The sequence below is a fragment of the Ursus maritimus genome, unplaced genomic scaffold (genome assembly GCF_017311325.1).
Source record: "Ursus maritimus isolate PB19 unplaced genomic scaffold, ASM1731132v1 scaffold_30, whole genome shotgun sequence".
NCBI classification, from domain to species: Eukaryota; Metazoa; Chordata; class Mammalia; order Carnivora; family Ursidae; genus Ursus; species Ursus maritimus.
This window is the reverse complement of record NW_024425564.1, coordinates 27855556-27877507: the sequence shown is the minus strand read 5'-3', so window position 1 is coordinate 27877507 and position 21952 is coordinate 27855556. Positions and strand designations below refer to the sequence as shown.

At 44.2% G+C, this 21952-nt stretch overlaps 1 protein-coding gene across 1 annotated transcript in view; it reads right to left on the bottom strand.

Moving 5' to 3' along the window:
- Positions 1-2383: 2383 nt before the first annotated feature.
- The window catches only part of CAP2 (cyclase associated actin cytoskeleton regulatory protein 2), a 131289-nt gene continuing 111720 nt past the window's right edge, over positions 2384-21952 (bottom strand). The window contains exons 8-13 of the mRNA XM_040645084.1: positions 14503-14692; positions 13331-13500; positions 12117-12240; positions 11934-12016; positions 6816-6956; positions 2384-4112 (exon numbers count right to left, since the gene is read on the bottom strand). Of these exons, the coding sequence (XP_040501018.1) occupies positions 4029-4112; positions 6816-6956; positions 11934-12016; positions 12117-12240; positions 13331-13500; positions 14503-14692 (792 nt within the window). The 3' untranslated portion in view covers positions 2384-4028. The remainder of the gene's footprint in view (positions 4113-6815; positions 6957-11933; positions 12017-12116; positions 12241-13330; positions 13501-14502; positions 14693-21952) is intronic.

Here is a 21952-nt window from a genome sequence, read left to right as displayed (position 1 = left end):
CGGGGCTCGGTCCCACCACTGCGAGATGATGACATGAGCTGAAACCATGAGTAGGACGCTCAAGGAACTGAGCCACCCAGGCGCCTCTAGGCAAAAATCATTTTTAAATATAAAGTGATAGATTGTACCAGAGGGAGCATGAAAGTAACTGTCTACTGACAGGCAAATGTTACCCTTTGTTAGTTGCAGCATATTCTGTGCCAAGTCACTAAACAAACAGTGGAAGAACAAAAAGCATTTGGAGAAATCTGGATGGATGATCACTGGTTAATTTGAGCTGGCTTACTTTTCACTTGTCGCACAGATATAAGCTGCATCATATACAGAAACACCGAAATGGTTAAACTTGCCAAAGAAGTCTGTGAATGCTATTAAATCAACTTGTCTCAGTTGAAGCAATTAAAGCCCTTAAGTTGTATCCGTATCTGAAGTGGTACAGAAAGTGCCAATGGTTTAAAAATAATTGTTTTGAAATGAACATGTTTAATGAAAGTCATTTTTGGAATATGCAACTTAGAAATGCTTCCTAAAGATTTCATGTCAGAGGCAATGGAAAGGACCCATATCCAACTGCGTACTCTTCATTTCCAATTGAATGTCACAAAGATATCCTGAATTAAACACGTTTAAGACTAAACGATGGTTCCTTCCAGATCTGGTTCTCCTTCAGCAGTTCCCATCGAGGGAAATGTCTGGTTGTAGATGTACGGTGACAACTGACCGCAGCTAGACAGGCAGAGGAGGAAAATACGGATACGTAGGGCGGATGTGTATTCATTTTCGCCATGTGGAATGCAGTTGGGACAGGCAGGTAGAAATACTCTCTGGGCAATTGGGAGTTAAGACTCCGGGGAGATGGATTCAGGCTGGGGATGTGGATTTGGCAGTCATCTACATAAGAGTGATAGATGAAGTTAAGGGCGACAAATGAGCATTTGACGGGGAGAAAAAGAAGGGACGGGAGCCAGAGAAGTTTACTGTGTATCACAAAACCAAAAGGAGTTTAACAAGGAAATGGAAGCATCCACAATCTCAGTGGATGAGGAATGACAGAAAGCCACTAGATTTATGTCCTTTGAGAGTTTCAGAAACATGGCGATATTCGAAGCCAAATTAGTTACAAAAAAGGGTGTGTGTGTGTGTGTGTGCACGCGCTAGTCCTTGTTTGCTTTAGACAAGTTGCTAATGTGACTAGACCTCAGCTCTGACCTCTTTAAAATGAAGGGATTCTTTAGATAAACTCATCTAGACTCTAAGAAGTTGAAGACATTTTCAGTGAACGAAAGAATAAGTGAATAAAACTATATATATTTCCTACCAGTTCTAGAAAGACTTTCTGTAGATAAGTGGTTAGTAGCCATCCTTCACTTTAAGACGTCTTGTTACTAAAGGAAAACTATCACTAATAGGTTATTTGGTGGAAACTGTATTACCAAGGAAAGGGTTTTCAAAACAACAGATTCTGGGTTATCATTCAATCCTACAAAATGATACTTTGTAACATTGCAAATCAGAGGGATGCAGGAGACCCTTGGCACTTAATGTTCTGACACTTACTTTTTTTTTTAATATAATTTTTTTTATGTTATGTTAGTTACCATGCAGTATATCCTTAGTTTTTGATGTAAAGTTCCGTGATCCATTATTTGCGTATAACACCCCATGCACCATGCAATACGTGCCTTCCTTTTTATTTTTTTTATTTTAATGTTTTTTTTGTTTTGATTTTCAGTGAATATACATGACACACAGTTCTGCTCCTGTGGGTTTCTTACCCCTTTGACAGTATTTTTTCGGTCATAGCACTGGTAACTTTGGAATTCAATGATGTGCAAGAAGGAAAGCATATTGCAGATGCAGCACCGTCTGGATAATCATTTTCCTATACATTGTCAAAGTTGTTTTTTCCCCACCTTTTTCAACAAATTCAATCTACTCATAAAACCAGTAGGTGACTTAAGGCCCCAGGGCTGATAAAATAATTGAACCTCAAGTCCAGATTTTTAATATCTGCAGTGAAGCATTTTGAAAGCCTGATGCAAGCCCAAGGCCAGTCGACAGAGTCTTTTTGAGTGAACTTTTTCAATATAAAATTATTACTATTTAATGGCTATGTAGCATGTCCTTTTTAGTGTCTTTTCTTCCCACTTACAGTTCTTCCTTCCTCCAGAAGTTTATTTACAAATTTATAATTTATTATTTTATTACATAAATTTATTTATAATTATACATTAAAGTACATGTATATGTATTATTGTATCCTATTAAAAACTAGGGGTGCCTGGGGGGCTCAGTGGTTGAGCGTCTGCCTTCGGCTCAGGTCATCCTAGGGTCCTGAGATGGAGCCCTGAGTCGGGCTCCCTGCTTAGCGGGGAGTCTGCTTCTCCCTCTCTCTCTGCTGCTCACCCTGCTTGTACTCTGTCAAATAAATAAGTAAAATCTTTGAAGAGGACTTGAATTATGCAACTCGATTCTAGAATTTTCTGACTGTCATTCCAACTGCAAATGGCTTTATCTGATATCTATCTTGAAGAAGCCATTCTTCAGGGAAGCTGATGGCATGCTGGATACATTCTCCAAGCCAACCAGAAGGGCTCAGCTGTCTTTCCTGAATGTAACATATCTGACAGACGAGCAAGGGGCAAGTCAAAGCAGAAAAAAATATTTTTAACAATCAGAATTCATCACAGTATTTAAACAATTAAAATTTTACTTTATTTCAGAATAAGTTTACAGTTGAAAAAAAAGATATTTACTAAAGCCACATTATTCATATGAAGAAAACTTTTATAGCAAAACCTTGGTACATGAGCATTAGTAATTTGAATACTATATGGATACAGAAGATATTTAAAAAACGGAAATGACGTATTCCAAAGGCTGTAGTAGGCACAATATATATGCTTGTATTGGGTCTGCAAGCATTATACTAGAATTCATTACATGTGATCCAAGAAGTTGCAGATTTTTCAGCACTGTGTACTGAAAAGATACAAAGGGATATCATAGTTTCTCTTATATTGAAAAAGCATGTCCTTTCAATACTACAAAATAGGAGCAGCCAGTCAAACCAACAAACAATTCTTCAGGTTTTGGAGAAGTATTACAGCTATGGCTTTTTAACATTCATTTTTTTTTTTTTTTTGAGACTGGTTAGAAGTCTGGCAAGTGAAAAAGAAAACAGTCTGTAATACAACATCAACGGCATAATTTACAAGGCATCTGATATTCAACAGGCTCAAAATTGGGAAACAAAAAATTGAGCTTGATCTTCGAGCAAAATTGCGAGGTACTACGCGCATCTGCTTCCTCCCACCAATCTTTTGGCATACAAATCTTTCTGCAGAAAAGTAAAAGTTTTCCATGTGACATGGCAAAAGAACATTTTAAGATAAATCATTAGAATCTACTTGTAGTTTTTAGTAACTGTGAAGAATACAAGTCTTCTAAGGACCAAGTAACTGGATATTGTCCTTAGGATGGAATTTTCTTATGTTTTTAAAAAATGGGTTGAAATATGTATTCATGCTGACGATGTATATGTGCTGATAAAGGTGAACATTTGGTAAAAATGAGAAAAAAAATGTTAGATTTTTCAGAGCATAACTACTACTACATCACATAGAAAATGCCTAAAGGTAAAAATGTACATCTTAGATTCTCAGAGGTTTTATTTTTCAACTAGCAATTAAACATAAGTGTCAAATTGAATCATGCAGTATTTTTACCTATCAGCTACCATGTTAATGATATTAGGGGGACAGAATACTATTTTTACCCCCTTTAAATGTGTAATGCTCACAAGTCATCATGTGGAACTCAAATCACACACAAAGGCAAATCATGAAGACATGTTTAATACTTCAAAATGCCCACGAACGCATGCCAGAAATGATGCTGTTTCTAGAACAAAGAATTGTTGGAGGCCAAAACTAAAGCCGTAGGTGTTGCTGCCACTTCTAGGTGTTTAATGCTGCCTTTTTTTTTTTTTAATGGGTTCAGGTCAGGGGGTTCGGTCTCTCCAGAGGTTAGCCCATAATTTCTGCAGGTTCGGTGACCAACTTGGATCCATCCCAGGCTGTCTTGAACTGTTCTGGAACAGGAAATTCTCTCTGGAAAAATGCAGAAGAACAAAGTTACTTAAACAAACAGACATAAGGCTGATTAGGGTCATATGGTGGACAATGACATTTAATGGAACCCAAACCTGTGTTGTAGAGGGGTCTTCTGGGTCCTGTGGAGACTTGCATAGTTGTGTCGCATCTGTGACTATCTGCTAGCATCATCATTAAAGCTAGAACCTACTAAAACCAGGCAGTCTTCTAGGTACTAGATATACGTGGACTCTCTTAGTCTACAGCCCTGTGAGCTAGGTGTTCTTGAGATGCCATCTACAGGGCGCAGGTCTGAGAGGTTGAACAGATGGCCGAAGATGGTATCGCAGTAAGCAGAGCAGCCGGACTTCAAGCCAGATAGCCTCTCTACCCACTCTCCGCCACATGCAAACCTGCACAGGATCACCTGGGGAGCCTGTTAAAATGCAGATTCTGATTCTGTAGATCGGGAGAAGAGAATGACAATCTGCATTTCCAACAAGTTCCGAGGGGACACTGAGGCTGCGGATCCCTAGTCACACCGACTGGCAAGGCTTTGCCCCGGCGTTCTCTGTATACTCTTCGATGAACCACGAAGATGTGCTCTGGGTTATACATCAATGTGTCACCCTGCATCCTGCCACCCTACTCCTCCCATTGGGAAATACACGCACGTGCACCACACAGGGAGAGAGGGCAGGGGTTGGCGGGGGTGGGGGGACACCGTGGGGAGGAGCCAAAATAAAAGTAGTTTGGACTCTCTCCTTTCCCCAGAAAGTGATTCTGCAGTCATTTCAGAAAAGGCTCGACAAGGAAGAAGAGAGGCAGTCCCCTTGGCCCCGGCTTCTGTGCCCTCCCGGGACGTCGTGTGCACACAGCATGGCTGTTAAACCCCAAGTGTCTGATAAGCTGATGCCTCTGCTCCTCCATCAATGAGACGCCATCTTTCAGTGGAACCCACCCATGAGTACATATACTCTTAGATGTGGGATCCACCTGCGTCTTCTGGAAGTAAACAAGGCTTGGTGCTTGCTCTCAAGTACCAGGCCAGGTAGAGAATGTTCCAGAGTGAAGGTGCTTCTTTGATAGTAAACTGTACTATATAGAGCCATCCCACATCTTTTTTGGGAGTGAAGGGATAGTAATATGATGACATTCTTCTCTGGGCATCGGACTTCCTTCGGGATGAATCATTCCCACCATCCATTCCCAGATTACAACATCCGTGGCAGGACCTCCGCCTCTCCCTACCACCTCCCACTAGAAAATGTGCTAAGAGGACCACGGAATGAGGGCACAAGATAACCTACCCATAGGGGTTAGAAGCTCGGGTTTAGCCCTATACTCATGCCTTAGGTCAGTGGATCTCCAGCTTGGCTCCACAGCGGAATCACCGAGAAGCTTTAACAAGTGCAGATGCCAGGTACCACGCCCAGGGATGCTAGCTCACTTAGTCTGGAATGCTGATCCAGACTCACCACTTTTCTTAGCAGATCCAGCTCCCACGCAGTGGAGCCTTCTGCTGGAACAGCTGCAAAGGCCAGGGAGCCCCCTAATTTTTTGGCTCTCCTGTCCCAAGCCGCTCTGTACCAGCTTTAGCTCCTCAGTGGTTTTTAGATAGAGAACGTGAGAGGGCTCTTCTCAAGCTTGGGGCGAGACTAGCCAGAGAGCCGTGAAGCATGGCCTGGTGCTGGCAGACCTTTGTTTTTCAGCCTTCCATGACGGATTCTAGGCTGCATTCTGTAGCACGTAGCTGGGTAGCGCTGAAGAATTTTATTGACAGGTGAGAGGAGAACATTCTGGCACGGTTGCTGTCTGCCTGAGGACACGGCTGGTGACTGACCCACAGGCTGATGGGGTGCCTTCGAAGTTACTTCTTCTCCCATCCTTCCCTGGGTCACTGTCCCCTTGCACAGTTAGAATCAGAGGGCATCATCTCTGGATTTATCTGTACCTCCAAAAGCGACAACGAGAAGGAAGCAGTAACTTGCTTCCAAAGGGAAGGAGGTGCGAGTCCGCCACACTGCCTGATGCAGCACGTGTGTTCATCTGGACTTCCTTTTCAACGTGTGAGGATGTCTGCATGCTTCTCTTAGAGGCTGCTTTGTTGGGGGAGAGGAATGGTGGCCGAATCACTTAGGCTGGGTTTCTCGGAAGGGCTGGATGGACTGACCGCATCGGAATCACCCGAGATGCCTGTTAAAATACAGATGCCCCAGACCCCACCCGAAGCCTCCTGAATCCACTGTCCAGGCGCAGACTCTGGGAGCCTGTTCTCATGGAGCTTCTCGGCGGATCCTTCCGCTGGGTCTGAGAACCCCTGACATAAGTATCCCTAACAGCAATAGGTCTACTTATCATCATCCACTTCCCTCCCCCCCCCCATTTCTCTCTCCTTTCTGTTTGCCTCCACCAGAGCAAAGGACAATATTTAGTCCTAAATACCATGAACTCAGACGCATGAGGTACTACTTGATAAAAGCTAATGCGTGAAGGTTAATTATTAGTAAACTGCCCACAGAATCACACATCGAAGAATGAGCACAGCCAAGACACGAATAGGGGAGAAGCAAGGCGAAAGGCAACTCTCGGAATTTCTCTCCTGCCTGTGAATTACTCCACAAACGAGCTCCTAGGTTGGGAGTTAATGAATCAATCTCTAAGATAGTTACTAAAGAAGGTTCAAGAAAAATTCTTTACCGTCTTTTGAAAGGTACTTACGTAATCACCATCCTGAGGAACGAGGACATTCATTTCAGACGACTTGGCACTCACGATCTCACAGTCCAGTGCGTCTTCGCTGAGGTATATGTGGCAGCCTTCTGTCTTATTAATGGAAATTGTTGGCACCTTCCCCATTACCTGAAATATTCAAAAGGACAAGCTGGCACCCACATAAATAAAAATTACAATGTCCTCGAATAAAGCACAATCCATGGGCTCCCCCCAGCTCGAGGAAGAGCTGGGTCAGGGCTGGAGAGGCTGGGTAGCGGCACCGTCTCCAGGTGAACCGGTGGGTGTCATCTGGGGACAGAATGAAAGGACCACACAAAGGGATTCAAGCCGCAGGGTCTCTTTTCCTGAGACAGATAAAGGGATGAATGTGAAAACAGCAGCTAAGTGTTCAGACGAAGTCTCACAACCCTCTAGTGGATTTGAAACATATATTTGATTTCACGATAAAAGTAACGAGATGCATTTGCTTTTATTTGCTTAAAATTTTAGTTCTGACAAATCTATGAGTCTTGGGTTAAAACAAATACTAATATTGTCATTTAAAAGTAAATACATGATTCCGTAATTGAGTGGATTTTTTCCTTGAACCTAAATAAGGAACACTACAATTCTTTTCACATAAATCTTTTGCTAGATAAAAATCTCACTGGCTAAACGCGAAGCCTGAGTAAGACAATGAGAGTCTAGGTATTCTGAAATGTATTAATTCCAGGAGCCAAAAGTGGGGACGTGGTTCAGGCCACACACTGTATAGATAAACAGGACCATACACAAGAGGGGGTGATTCTTTATATTGTTTACAAACATCTATGTGCTATAAAAATTCTGCTCAGTTTCAAATTTCTCTTTTAATGGGTTTCAGACATTCCCTCTCCTTCCAAATCTCTATAGGGCAGACTGTTCCCCCAATGACCATATTACAACTCTATAATTTTCCTTCCTGTAATGGTAATTGAAGTGATAAAGACATCTCCTCTTTCACCCTGAAGAAAAGGCTGGATCGCAAACCCAAGGGGCAACTCCCGTTGATGGCGCAGATGATGTAAAGAATTCCTTAGGGGGATTCTAGCCAGGGCACCACACTTCTCTGTTTTCCCCTCTCTCCATAGAAACTGGACACTGAGTTAGAAATGAGCCCCAGTGCCCCACCCCCCAAAAGCAGAGGTAGTTCGAGGTCAGGTAAGCACAGGGCTTTGCCATAAATACCCTACAGTAGTAATAACACATAGAGCTGTACTTCAAGAATGTGTGAGCGGTAATGTCTCGGTAGTTTCTAGATTTGTCTATCTTGGAGTGATGACAAACATCTACACGCTGCCCAGCACGGTATGGGGGGCGAGGCAAGTCGAGAGAAAGGATAAACTCTCAGGGGATCTTCGGTGATTTGTTCGTGAGGTAGAATGGGGACACGTGAGGCAAGCGCGTGGCGCTCATATACTTTATTTATAAGCTGCCATGTTATATTAAAAATGCTTGAATACCGCATGTATCTGAGAGTCTGAAAAAGCAACAGCAGACCTTAAAACATCACCCTGATACGGTAAGAATGGTCTTTTCCACGGCGTTTTGGTCACTGCCGCATTAGAGTAGATTGTCTGCACGCTTTTCCCCTGCAGGTCCGGGAACACTTTGAGAACAGAGACTGTGTCTTATCAAGAGAACGGGGCCAAAGAGTATCTCCTCTGCCGAGTGACAGGTGGTGGGTGACCTTGCCCAAGCCAGTGCTCTAGCATTTAATACGTTCTGGATTAGTTAGGGTTTTTATAAATTTGTTTCTCTATAAAAAGATTTTTAGGAGCGCCTGGGTGGCTCAGTTGGTTAAGCGTCTGCCTTCGGCTCAGGTCATGATCTCAGGGTCCTGGGATCAAGCCCCGCCTTGGGCTCTCTGCTCTGTGGGGAGTCTGCTTCTCCCTCTCCCTCTGCTGCTCCCCCTGCTTGTGCTCTGTCCCTTGCTCTGTGTCAAATAAATAAATAAATCTTTTTTTAAAAAGCGCTTTTAAAATATTTTATTTTTAAGTAATCTTTACACCCCAGTGTGAAGCTCGAACCCACAACCCTGAGATCAGGAGTGGTGTGCTCCATTGACCGAGCCAGCCAGGAGCCCCACTTTCTAAATCACTTTTAAAAATGGTTACATGTCAATTATTTTTGTGCAGAATTCAGAAGTTTAAATTTTTAAGTAGATATATCTTTTTGCATAATTTCTATTACTTCTCAATTTAGAATTATTTCTCCCTCCAAAAATTTCATGAATATTTAAAACTGTTTTCTTCTACTTTTCTATAGCTTCGTGTTTTGTACTTAATTCAACTGGTTTTTCATTTTGAACGTGATGTATTTTCATTGAAAAATGCTAACTCCCGGGGTGCCTGGGTGGCTCAGTCGGTTGAGCGTCCAACTCTTGATTTCAGCTCAGGTCATGATCTCAGGGTGTTGAGATCAAGCCCCACATTGGGCTCTGAGCTCAGTGGGGAGTCTGCTTGGGATTCTCTCCCTCTGCCCCTCCCCCTGCTCCTGTGCTCACTCACTCTCTTTCAAATAAATCCATCTTTTAAAAAATGCTAACTCCTTATATATGGTTTCATCAGTGCTACCCAATCCTATTTCTGTAAGAATAAAAGGACGCTTGAAATAAACTCTCTAAAATTAAGAGGAGATTAGATTAGATTAGATTATTTCCATGATACTTTTCACCTGGCTAAATATGTGTTCTCACCTCAGTCACAGAATATTATTTCTGAGACTTTTGTGGGTTAAAAAGTGGGAGAAAGCCTGGATCTTTATGTAGGAACTTCCACCATCCAAAAGAGTTTAGAAATTATGGTCTCATTGTTAGGTTTCCATGAGCACACTTCTTCTTGAGGAACTGGACTTCGGATGATGGTGAGTGACTTCCTTCCTTAAAATTTTCATGCATAATACTCTGGGAGAAGGAGCATTACTCAATAAACGGATAAATGTGGTTGTCAGAAATGCTAAGTTAGGGGGCGCCTGGGTGGCACAGCGGTTAAGCGTCTGCCTTCGGCTCAGGGCGTGATCCCAGTTAAGGATCGAGCCCCACATCAGGCTCCTCTGCTATGAGCCTGCTTCTTCCTCTCCCACTCCCCCTGCTTGTGTTCCCTCTCTCACTGGCTGTCTCTATCTCTGTTGAATAAATAAATAAAATCTTTAAAAAAAAAAAAAGAAATGCAGAATCCTAGACCCACCCCAGCGTACTAGACCTGGTGAATCAGAATCTGCATTTAAAAAAAAAAAAAAGAAATGCTAAGTTAGGAGGTGGTATTACAGAATACAAACTTCGCGAGGGCAAGGATTTTTGTCTCATTTGCTTACTGGCATTAGTAGAGCCGAGAACAGTGCCCAGCATATCAGGTGTGTCCAGTAAACATTCGGCAAACGGATGATCGAGTGCGTGCTCTGTGCTGTGACTCACATTTTAGACCTAAAGTAGGACCCGAGGATGGTCAAGTCTCCCTGTTTATATGGCGAAGACGACCATATAGTAAGTGCCCGGGAGGAGTTGCTTGGCTGCTCTCTCCTGAAGTGATTCTCTATCAAGGAATGGAATTTATGACGCCGTGGAAGCAGAATGGTTAGGGGGAGGGGACGTACACAGATACACTGCAGAGAATACACAGAACTGGAATGTGGAAAAGATACACGGACCCACAGAGCCTATGCGGCAAGAATATTTGGACTTTGGGGTGAGGAGGACTTAGAATCCCTCCAGCTCACCTTGCGTTTCAGGGCAGGGAACTTGGGAGTCAGAGGTGAAGCCAATGGCCCAAGTGCACTCAGTGGGTGAGGACAGAGCCGGGGCTCGTGCCCAGGGCTCGGGTGCCCAGTGCAGGGCTCTTTCCATTAACCGGACACACACACAAAACCAACGTCTTAAATAGCAGTGAGTGAAATGTAAAATGTCCATTCAAATGTACTCTAATTGAAAGTGACAGTAAAAAGCCCAGTAAAACAAGAGAGAAAGATCTATAAAACCAGAATCCAAGGTTCACAAACATTATCAGGAAACATGGGATCATAAGGGGTTAATTAACAATACGAAGACAGGAGTGCCTGGCTGACTCAATGTGTACAGCATGTGACTCTTGACCTCGGGGTTGTGAGTTCGAGTCCCATGTTGAGTATAGAGATTACTTAAAAAAAAGTCTTAAAAAACAATATGATGAGAGTGTAATCAAAGGTGGAAGTTATAATTGGCCAAAGGCAGGAGGTCCTTTAGCTTTTGGCATATTGTAAAATCCCACTGGGTTAAATCAAAACTAATCAAAAGAGTGCATGTTTTTTCCTAGTTTGCAAATTCAATTCCAATCCTACTTTCCAGGTTGTTGGTCTGAATATCTCACTGACTTCAGAAAAATACTTCCTCCTCCTGACTTAGAACCAATGCTCCCTCAGCAAAGAAAATTCTCTTCAGAATGGTGCTGTTAGGCTGGGAGAATCTCTTAGTATCTGTGTTCATTCATTAGTTGATGCCTCCCAGTCACCACTCACCAAACATTTATTGGACACCGACTGTGTGCAGGGGCTGTGCCAGTTTCTGTGGCTGTAAAGACTAATTTGTGGCCCTGAACCAGGCATGGTAAACAGTGACGGCAGTGCCAGATAGGATGTGTTCTAAGAGACCGAAAAGGAGGAATTAACACCGTCCAAGAGAGGAGGGGATGACACAGCTGTGTCTGAAGGAAAGGCAAGAGGCGGTTCTCTAGATGGACATGGCCAGCCCCGTGCAGGCAGCTGGATGGTCTGAGCAAAGCTGCAAAGGGGGCAGAGGGCATGGCTGAAAAGGCGACTTATATGGGGGCACCTGGGTGGCTCAGTCGGTTGAGCATCTGACTCTTGGTTTTGGCTCAGGTCATGATCTCAAGGTCATGAGATCAAGCCCCGCATTGGGCTCATGCTCAGCAGAGAGTCTGCTTAAGAGTCTCTCTCTCTGCCCCTCCCCCAACTTGCTTGCGAGTAAATAAATAAAAAAAATCTTGAAAGAGAGAAAGGAAGGAAGAAAAAAAGCAAGAAAAGAAAGGAAAGGAAAGAAAAGAAAAGCAAAGAAAAGAAAAAGGGAAAGAAAAGAAAGACAGGGCCCCTTACCTGCATTTGAATATCCTTGGAATTGATCACTTCCACAATGCCTACCGCGTTGTCAAACACGAGGCCAAACTTCTTACAGTTGTCTAGGAAAAACGAGACAAAGCAAAGCTCCGTGAAACACACCCCGCATGTTTATGCAGAGCAACCGGGCATAGGAAGCCCAGGGCCCCGGCTCTTCCCTACCGATTGTAATGGAATTGATTTTCCCCTTTATCCGTAGAGTGGACTTGTTGCATCTGAAAATGTAAGCCACTTGCTTCAGCTCCGTCTCGGAAATCACCAGGTCATTCCTGTCCTCGTGGTACTCCTACAATTAAAACACACGCAAACACTGACTCCAAGGACGTATGGACGGACGGCATCCATCACGTGCTGAAATCACTACGGGTTTCAACACTCATACAGCTTTTCAATATGTTCTTTCCAAACCACTTTTTTTTTTTTTTTTTTTTACAGACCAAGCCCCAGGTCTTCCTCTATTCTTGTAATGATGGGAATGGATGGAACCACTGCCCGGGAGGGCGTCAGGGTCCATTTGCAAACAGTCAAATATCAGGCACCCAGGCTGGTGGGTGGGGGTGGGAGCTTTCTGTCAAGTCTGTATGCTGAATCTGGCCTTCACCCTGCAGCAAAATGTGCTGCATCAAATGCGAGTTGGGCAAATAGGCTGGTGACAATGGTGCTGTAAGCCCATGCGCACTGACAGCCCAACACTACCTCTCTGGGGACCTTGGTCCTGCACCGTTGGGGAAGCTCCCTGGACTGTCAGGAGGCACCAGCTTTCATGCACGTTTGAAGTCCCTTTGTCCTGTTCACACTACGGCTGCACGTGCTGGGTGGCTCGCTTACGTTACGTGGGTGCCTCCGTCAGTGGGACAGAACATCCTACAACCAGAACGGGGCAAGAGTGGTCAAGTAGAGACAGCAAGTAGAAAGGTGGATGCCAGGGCTGAGGTGAGGGGGGGATGGGGAGCGGTTCTTTGAGGGGCTCAAGGTTCCAGTGTTCAAGATGGGAGCAGTTCTCTGGACGGATGGGCTGACGGCCACGCAGCAACACAAATGCACTTCTTGTCCGTGAGTCATTACATACACTTGGATGTTAAGATGGTAAATGTTATGTTCTGTGATTTTTACCATGATTTAAAAAAATAATTTTAAAACGTTGAGGAAAACAATGCATAACACGTAGTGAAAAACAGCAGAAGTTGACCGAAGCATTCAGAAATGCCCTGGTTTCTACTCTAAGCAGTGTCTTGTGCCTTTGTCACTTCACTCAGAAACCCTTAAGACCCTGGTAAACGGTTTAGCCTTAGTAACCCTTAGACCTTAGTCAACGGTTAAGCAACGGTCCTTTCACTGGAGCGCGTTGGGAATAAGGAGTAAAGGGCTTCACTCACCACTCTCCATTTCTTTCCCTCCAACTCGAACACAGGAGCGTGTTTCTGAGGAGGGTGGGGAGCCCTGAGGCCTGGAGCATGGCTTTTGGTAGGAGATGGAATTTGTCCTCCTTGAGCCCGTAGGCTGGGATTCTTGTATGTCTTCTGGTCATCTGTGACGTGCCGGAGCCCTGGGAAGGTAACACATAGCCACGTCTCTTTGTATTTTATGCAAAAGGAGATGTCCCTAACTTCTTAGATCAATGTGGTGTAAACAGCACAAGAAATTTTGATAATGCCATTGTCATAACAGTCTAGCGTTCTCTCAAGGTTTACAATAGGCAGAGTGTGAGGCTGTATAAATTTAGTGTTAATTAGAAGCACTGTAAATGTTTTTTAAATTGGAGGAACCTCTTCTTTAAGGAGGTATGATGATAGATAAAAATTCTACAAAAAGCAAAGCACTTGGCCAAAAAGGATCACATGATTTACTTCTTTTCTTGTGGCTATGTCATTCCCCAGGTGCCTACAAAGATACGGCATCCCAGCAAGTCTGTGTCAGAGTACGGAGTCGACGTTAGGGTTATGAATCCATTCCTCTACTTTGCAGATAAGGGGACAGCCCAGCCAGCTGGACCCAGAGAAAAATTTAGAATTTGGGGCTCTTAGCTTCTAGCCCCCAGTGCACAAGGACAACTATACAATAACTCCTATTACCTGTCTAAAGCAAAAATGCATTTGCATAAACTTTATTGTTTAGAATGCATGTACATCCTGATATATTTTAAATGTCATATGATTTTAAAAAAACCTGTTCATCGTAAGGACAAAAGTACTTCAATGATATAATTATTTGGCAAGCCTGTACAGTGCTTGAGGACAGAGGTACGTTTGCTTGTCATTTTATTTCACTCAATCTTAATGCCTTGGTTGTAGATGGTGTCAGAGTATCAGAGGCTTAAGTGGTGGTGCAGTGCAGTGGTCCACTTAGAACCCAGAGTCTCTGAGTTCTTCTTGCTGGTCCACGCAACAGCCCACTGAGCCCATCTGCCTCAAGATGAAGAACCTTGCAGGCTTCTGCTTTCCCAACAGCAGCTCCCTGTGTGTTGGGGATGGGGATGGAATGATGCATTGTGGGCTCTGGGGGATCTGCGTGCCTGGAACCAGAGGGAGCCAGCATCAAGTTTTCTCACCTTTCGTAATTCCTTCTCCTTGGTTAAGTTGGGCAAATAGAGCAGAGCGTGAAGGGGAGGACTCCTCTCTTTTGCCTTCATTCTCAAAGAGTGGAGGTGGCCCTGGGGGAGGTGGAGGAGGAGGGGGCGGAGGAAGGCCAGGCCCAGGGGAGAGGACGGACAGTGCTGATGCCGTTGATGCTACCGGACCCTGTGCGAGAGAGAAAACGGAAAGCATTGCCTTCAGACTGATGCCCTCACTGAGAGCTGGGATTCTGCTACCGTCACTCAGAACCTGTTACCAATGAGGAAGTAGGGTTCAACACAACGGGCACTGAGGGGGCACACCTGTGCATCACGGGTCTGTTTGGGAGGACCGGGACCGAGGTGGGGCTCGACCTTGGGAATGGGAGTGTGACTGAGCTGTACAGCCCTGTGGGTGGAAACTGGGTTCCTGCCGCCAACTCAGAGGCAAACAAAGCCACATTCACAGGGTCACGTCCAAAGCTCGGGGCTCGAATCAAACCAGCCTTGGCCAGTTGAGAATCATAAGAAAAATGTAGTCCAACTGATAAGAGGATTCGACTTTTTGGGCCCCTGGGAATTGCAACCACCAATGAGAGAGAGAGATGAGTGGAAAACACTCAGCGGTTATTAGGTGTTTTTGAACCTCTTTTGAGAAACTCAAGAAAGAGATACTCGAACTCTTCCTCTGGAACTCATTTTTTAACGCCTCAAACTGACCTCCGAGCAAGGGCCTTGTGTGACCTGGATGCCTGTCAAATCTGAACGTGACCAGAGTCCAGGACCCATCTGATGCTTTCGTTCATCTCATGCTGATGGTGAACCGACTAAAACCTGAATCCTTTCTGAGCAAGATCTATGCTTACGCTTACTTTTGCTGCTATGTGAAATTCAAATTTTTTTTAAAGATACTATTTATTTATTTTAGAGAGAGACAGCATGAGCAGGGGGAGGAGCAGAGGGAGATAATCTCCAGCAGACTCCCTGCTGAGCTCAGAACCCAATGACACAGGACTCGATCCCATGACCCTGACATCACGACCTGAGCCAAAACCAAGAGTTGGATGCTTAGCCGACTGAAAATTTTTAGAGTAATTCTACACTTCATAAGGATTATATAAGTACTTTGAAAATCAAATATTATTTCAGTATGAAGTTCTAACAAATTTATATGACAGTAAAAGGTGCTAGACAATACAGGAGTATCTTTTAAGGTTTTGAGACCCCCCCAAACTTAAAACTTGTAGGACAGACGCGCACATATGCCACAAACTTGGGTGATATGCTATTTTACTTTAAAACCTGAAGTAGAACTGTATACCTATGATAAGGAATTACAAGTTAGATCAATTAAAAAATAGGAAAATTAGGGGCACCTGGGTGGCTCAGTCAGTTAAGTGTCCGACTTTTTAAAAAAAAATTTTTTAAAGATTTATTTATTTGAGGAAGAGAGAGAAAGAGTGCAAGCAGGGGGAGGGACAGAGGGAGAGAGAGAACAAGAATCTCAGGCTGATTTCCCACTGAGCACGGAGCCCAGCGGCTGTTTGATCCCACAACGCAGAGATCCAGAGTGGCCACAAACCGACGGAGCCACCCGGGCGCCCCCAAGCGTCCGACTCTCTCTCTCTCAAATAAATAAATAAATCTTTAAAAAATGGTCAGGAAACTTAAAAAAATTTGAGAGTGATGGCAATGTGGTTTAGGCTCAGATATTTCCAATACCAAATACAAAATGTAGAGCATATGCGTGCTAAATATTAACAAAAACAGCAGATTCTCATTTTCAAAAACAACTCAGTGTTCCAAAGTGTCAGTATCGGGAAGTTTTAATCTGCAGTAGTTTCCAGTTGAAATAAAAAAAAAATATGCTATTTTCAAAGTACTTATATAATCCTTATGAAGTGTAGAATTACTCTAAAAATAAAAGATTCTTCTCTTATTCAGAATGCACGTCTTAAAAACGGAGTAGGTTGGCGGTCTCGTCTCCTGAAGCTATAATTTGTGATGGTTTCTTGTTTCTAAGGAAGACCAGCCTGACTCCATCAGGATCCTTGGGTCAAGCAGAGAATCACTGCCCAATTGTTGAGACTGGCCGATTTTTTTTTTAAAATATCTTAAATGTTTACTGTTATGCTGCTGGGGTGAAATCTGAGAATTTGCTCGGAATCATCAGTAGCGTATAAGCTAAGCTCTGCACATCAAACAATATTCCGGCGCTCACTTCCAGATGTTCAGAGCCCCCAAGTATTACTTTTACCCACAAGCACATAATAACTCACACGGTGAGCGAGAGCCAGACCCCCTCCTCAGATCCGAAACACTGCAGCTTTCTAGTCTTATTTTGTGGAAAGGAGAGAGGATACTGGCTTCTATATCTTGGAATGATTTAGATGGTGCCCCACTCTCAGAATCCAGTCTCTTTCCAAGAGCCCATTAGAGGACAATGAAACCAATAAGCCCCATATTCAACTTTTTGGAACTTTGATCCCTTCAGACGGCTGACCTGGGAACACCAAACAAAGGATGTACTACAACAATGGCTGAATATAAAAGCTAAAAAATAAAGAGAGCTCAGGACCAGCTGAAACTCTCCACTCTTCTTTGTGGCTTTGGCTCACTCTTGCAGCAGCCCCAGAGAGAGCACAAAACTAGGCTCTGGTCTCCAAGCGGACTTGACAGTGAGCGTTCAGGCGCTTTACTGCAGACCTGTCCTCAAAAGCAAACATGTTAGCCACTCCCTTCACAGGACTGGGGGCCGTCCCTTGTAGTGCAACCTGTCTTTGCCTCTTCCTCCTCTTCTCCTCCCCCCCGGATACCACAGCCCAGCATGCATCTTCAGGCGTCCCAGTAGAAAGAGAGGGAAGATGGTCAGGGAAGGGAAGGGAGCCAAGAATTCTGGAAAGTCTCCTGCGTGCCAAGTGCTGACTGCTTCCATTCATTTAACAGATATTTAATGCCCAGTAGAGGACAGGCTCTATGCCAGGGGTTCCCAAACCTGTGTGAACATTAGAATCATTCGGGGGATCTGTTCGAAATTCGAAAGCCCAGCCCTCATTCCAGAAACGCGCTCTGGGGAGGTGAGACACGGGCATCTGTATTGTTTGAAGCTCCCGAGGTGATTCCAATAGGCAGACACGTTTGGGAAGAATCACCCCAGGCTACGTGCTCAGGTTAATCTTAGTTCTCATAATGGTATTACTAGGACTGTCTTGAAATCCCTCTGTAACAGAAAACAAAGCAGGAAATGAGAAAGACTGACCCAATGGTAAATGGCCAGTAAATGGCAGAGACAGAATTTGAGCACATATCTGCTTGATTCTAAAGCCTTCTTCAGTGAAATCTTATATATTATATTCAGAATTAAAAAAAAAAAAGTCACTAGTGTAATGAAAGAACCAGAGATTTGGGTTCCTCAACACATATGCAGTGTTGTTCTCGGGCCTCTGGCTCGAATATACATGACGGAAGTATGGGGAGGTGGTGTCATAACTGGCTTAATTTGTATCTCCACTATGCCTTGCTCTGTTCCTCTAATGCCCCAGTGGCTGACCAAGCCCCTACAGCCAACTCTGGAACCAGGACCCCTATATCCTATGGAGACATTGGAAGTCTTGGGTTTGAAACCCGCACCTCGGCATCAAGCCATTCTTCGTGCTGGTTTGTTGTGACTCTACGCCCCTGGTTCTAGAAACTGGCCTCTTGCCTTATTCATTTTTCCTGAGTACCTGCTGGTTCCAGTAATGGGGACTTTGCACCTGAATCTTGATTCCTTCCCTAGTGTTCAAGTCTTTTTCGGTTGTTTCCAGTCTGGGGCTCTAAGATATTTGAGACTTGTTTCATCAACATATCAAAGGAGTATTTTTTTTTTAAAGATTTTATTTATTTATTTATTTTCGAGAGAGAGTGAGCGAGTGGGGGGGCAGAGAGAGAGGGAAAGAGAGAATCTCAAGCAGACTCCCCACTGAGCATGCAGCACGGAGCCCCCCACTTGGGGCTCGATCTCACAACCCCAAGATCATGACCTGAGCTAAAATCAAGAATCAGATGCTCAGGTGCCTGGGTGGCTCAGTTGGTTAAGTGTCAGCCTTCGGCTCAGGTCTTAATCCCAGGGTCCTGGGATCGAGTCCCATGTCTGGCTCCCTGCTCAGCGGGAAGTCTGTTTCTCCCTGTCCTTCTGCCCTCCCCCGCACTTACGCTTTTCTCTCTGTCTCAAATGAATAAATAAAATCTTAAAAAAAAAAAAAAGAATCGGACACTCAACTGACTGAGCTGCCCAGGCACCCCCCTCAAAGTAGTATTTTTAAAACCATTTGTGTGTGGTGGGGTCACAGCTGCTTACTTTCAGCCTTTCTCCCAGCACGTTCAGTTTCCGTCCTCACCTTCAACTTCCAGTCTGTGTGACCTTGTGCAAGTCACGTGATATCATCGTCCTGTAGGCCCTGAGCTTTGAGATGTAGGATTCTTCACTGGAGAGAGAAAAATTTGGGTAAAACACCCTGTAAAAGAATTTTTTATTGGGGTGCCTGGGTGGCTCAGTCATTAAGCATCTGCCTTCGGCTCAGGTCGTGGTCAAGAATGAGGTTTGGGTTAAAAATAGAATTTGGGGGCACCTGGGTGGCTCAGTCGTTAAGTGTCTGTGGCCCAGGGCGTGATCCCAGAGTCCTGGGATCGAGCCCCGCATCAGGCTCCTCTGCTATGAGCCCGCTTCTTCCTCTCCCACTCCCCCTGCTTGTGTTCCCTCTCTCGCTGGCTGTCTCTCTCTCTCTGTCAAATAAATAAATAAAATCTTAAAAAAAAAAAAGAATTTTTTATTAAGAAGAGTGTTCTCTTAGAAGGATTAGAAATATTCAGATAATATGCAAATAAACAACATCTTTTATTAAATGTCTTTATTTTACTTTATTTTATTTTATTTATTTAAGTAAGCTCCACGCTCTCACAACCCTGAGATCAAGACCTGAACTGAGATCAAGAGTCAGACTCTCAGGGCGCCTGGGTGGCCCAGTCAGTTAAGCGTCTGCCTTCCGCTCAGGTCATGATCTCGGGGTCCTGGGATCATGTCCCACATTGGGCTCCCTGCTCAGCCTGGAGTCTGCTTCTCCCTCTCCCTCTGTTCTTGCTCTCTCAAATAAATAAATAAAATCTTAAAGAAAAATAAGATAAAAGCAGACGCTTAATCGACTGAGCCAGCCAGGTGCCCCTAAATGTCTTTATCTCAGTCCGCGTGTGCACATCTGACCCCATACCCTCTATTCAGAGAAATGAATGCGGTCTGCAGGCTAATTAAATGCCACCACTGTGACTCTCCCAGGACCCTCTCAGGGCTCTGGAGCAGGTACTGTTGGTCCAGACCCTCTTCCCAGGGCTCGTTCTCGGCACCTCCAGGCAAGCTTGCCCATCTGGGAGCCGTTCTTCTCTGTCCCCGCAGTGACCCAGCTCACAGAGCCACCATGTCCTCCTCCAGTGCTCCTTCCTTCTCTGTGCTCTGCTTCCCACGGGGCCTCCATCCCCGTGACAGGAGGACGTAGTGCCTCACTCAACAGCGACGGAGGCTCTAGGCCCTGAGCTGATCCACTGCTTCTCATTCAGTCCACACAACCTGGTGCGTTAGCTCTAAAAGGAAATCACATCGAGAAGCTATGTCCTTGAATCTCCAGTCCCCGGTTATTTATTTGACAGAGACAGCCAGCGAGAGAGGGAACACAAGCAGGGGGAGTGGGAGAGGAAGAAGCAGGCTCATAGCAGAGGAGCCTGATGTGGGGCTCGAACCCAGAACGCTGGGATCACGCCCTGAGCCGAAGGCAGACACTTAACCGCTGTGCCACCCAGGCGCCCCTACTAAAGTCATTGTTAACAATGACTTGAAACTTAAAGAAAAGCAGCGTATTTATGATTTTAAATGACCACATTCAAGGTGCAAAAAGTTCGCCTATGTTGCAGCAAGAGCACAGCACAAAACCTAGAAATGCTGCTTTTGAGACCCAGTAAGATTAATTTTGAGAGCAGACGTTTGATTATAACTTTTTTGGGGGGGTGGACAAAGACTTAAAAACATCTGCAAATCTCTTCCTCTAAATTAATTTCAACTGTCCTGGGAACAGCCGCCTCCTCTGATTTTAATATATACGAACTATAAAATAATGAAATCACTGTATGTGGCACGTGGAAAGCTTGTAATGTTTCGGTTATATATACTATATATATAACATAATATATGCACGGAAATTTTTTTCATTAAATGTTACTTGGACTAATTACTAACCATATTATTACTTTAGAATTTAGATTTTATTCTTTTTTCTTTTTTAAAATTTTATTTATTTATTTGACAGAGAGAGAGAGAGCGCACAAAAGCAGGGGCAGAGGCAGAGGGAGAAGCAGGCTTCCCACCGAGCAGGGAGCCCGCTGCGGGGCTCGATCCCAGAACGCTGGGATCATGACCTGAGCCGAAGGCAGATGCTTAAAGACTGAGCCACCCAGGCACCCCATAGAATTTAGAATTTATTCCGAAGAAGAAACTACTTCTTGTTCTTAAATGAAACCTCCTCATTGTTCTGCTGGGGTCACTTGCGGATGTAATTAACAACCCACTTCTATCCCTAAGGACAAACACCATTGCCACAGTTATCCAGTTAGTAAGGGTATAGTCTAGCTTTGGATCTAAATAATTTACAAAAAAGACTCCACTCCGATTATCCATTTTGCTGAGTTCGTAGAAAGTGGGTGTAATTGAGGTACTTTTAGACAGAGGTTTTGTATCTTTGTGAAAAATTAAGCAGAAAGTGAAACATAGCTGCTTAAGCAAAAAAAACCCTATCATCTCTGTCTGTCTGTCTGTCTAAGTTTTCCAACTAAGATTTTTCTGCTTAATAACTGATTAGTTTGGGGGTATCTGGGTGGCTCAGTCGCTTAAGCGTCTGCCTTCAGCTCAGGTCGTGGTCTCAGGGTCCTGGGATCAAGTCCTCATCAGGCTCCCTGCCCCTCAGGGAGCCTGCTTCTCCCTCTCCCTCTGTCCCTCCCCCTGCTCATGTTCTCTCTCTCTCTCTCAAATAAATAAACAAAATCTTTAAAAATAAATTAAACGGTTTGTTTGGAAATTTTCAACTCTTACATTTTGAATTCTAAGATTTTTCAAAGCCAACAATAAGGGTAGCAGATGATTTGGTCTCAATAGAACCTAACTCTTTAACAGATAGATTGAAAGTGAATTAGGACGAGTAGACTCATCTGTCAATCCATTCAGCAAACATTGGCCCAGTGCCTCCTTGCAAGGAACTGGATAGACGGTGAAGAAGTCCACATGCGTCCTGTTTGTTAAGAAGCTCGTAATTGGTGTCACATGCACAATAAGTAATCACAGACACAGTTTGTGCCACGTGTAACATGAATGGGGGCATGGAAGGCATAAAGGAGGGCATGACCAGCTCTCCCTAGGAGAGTGGAGTTA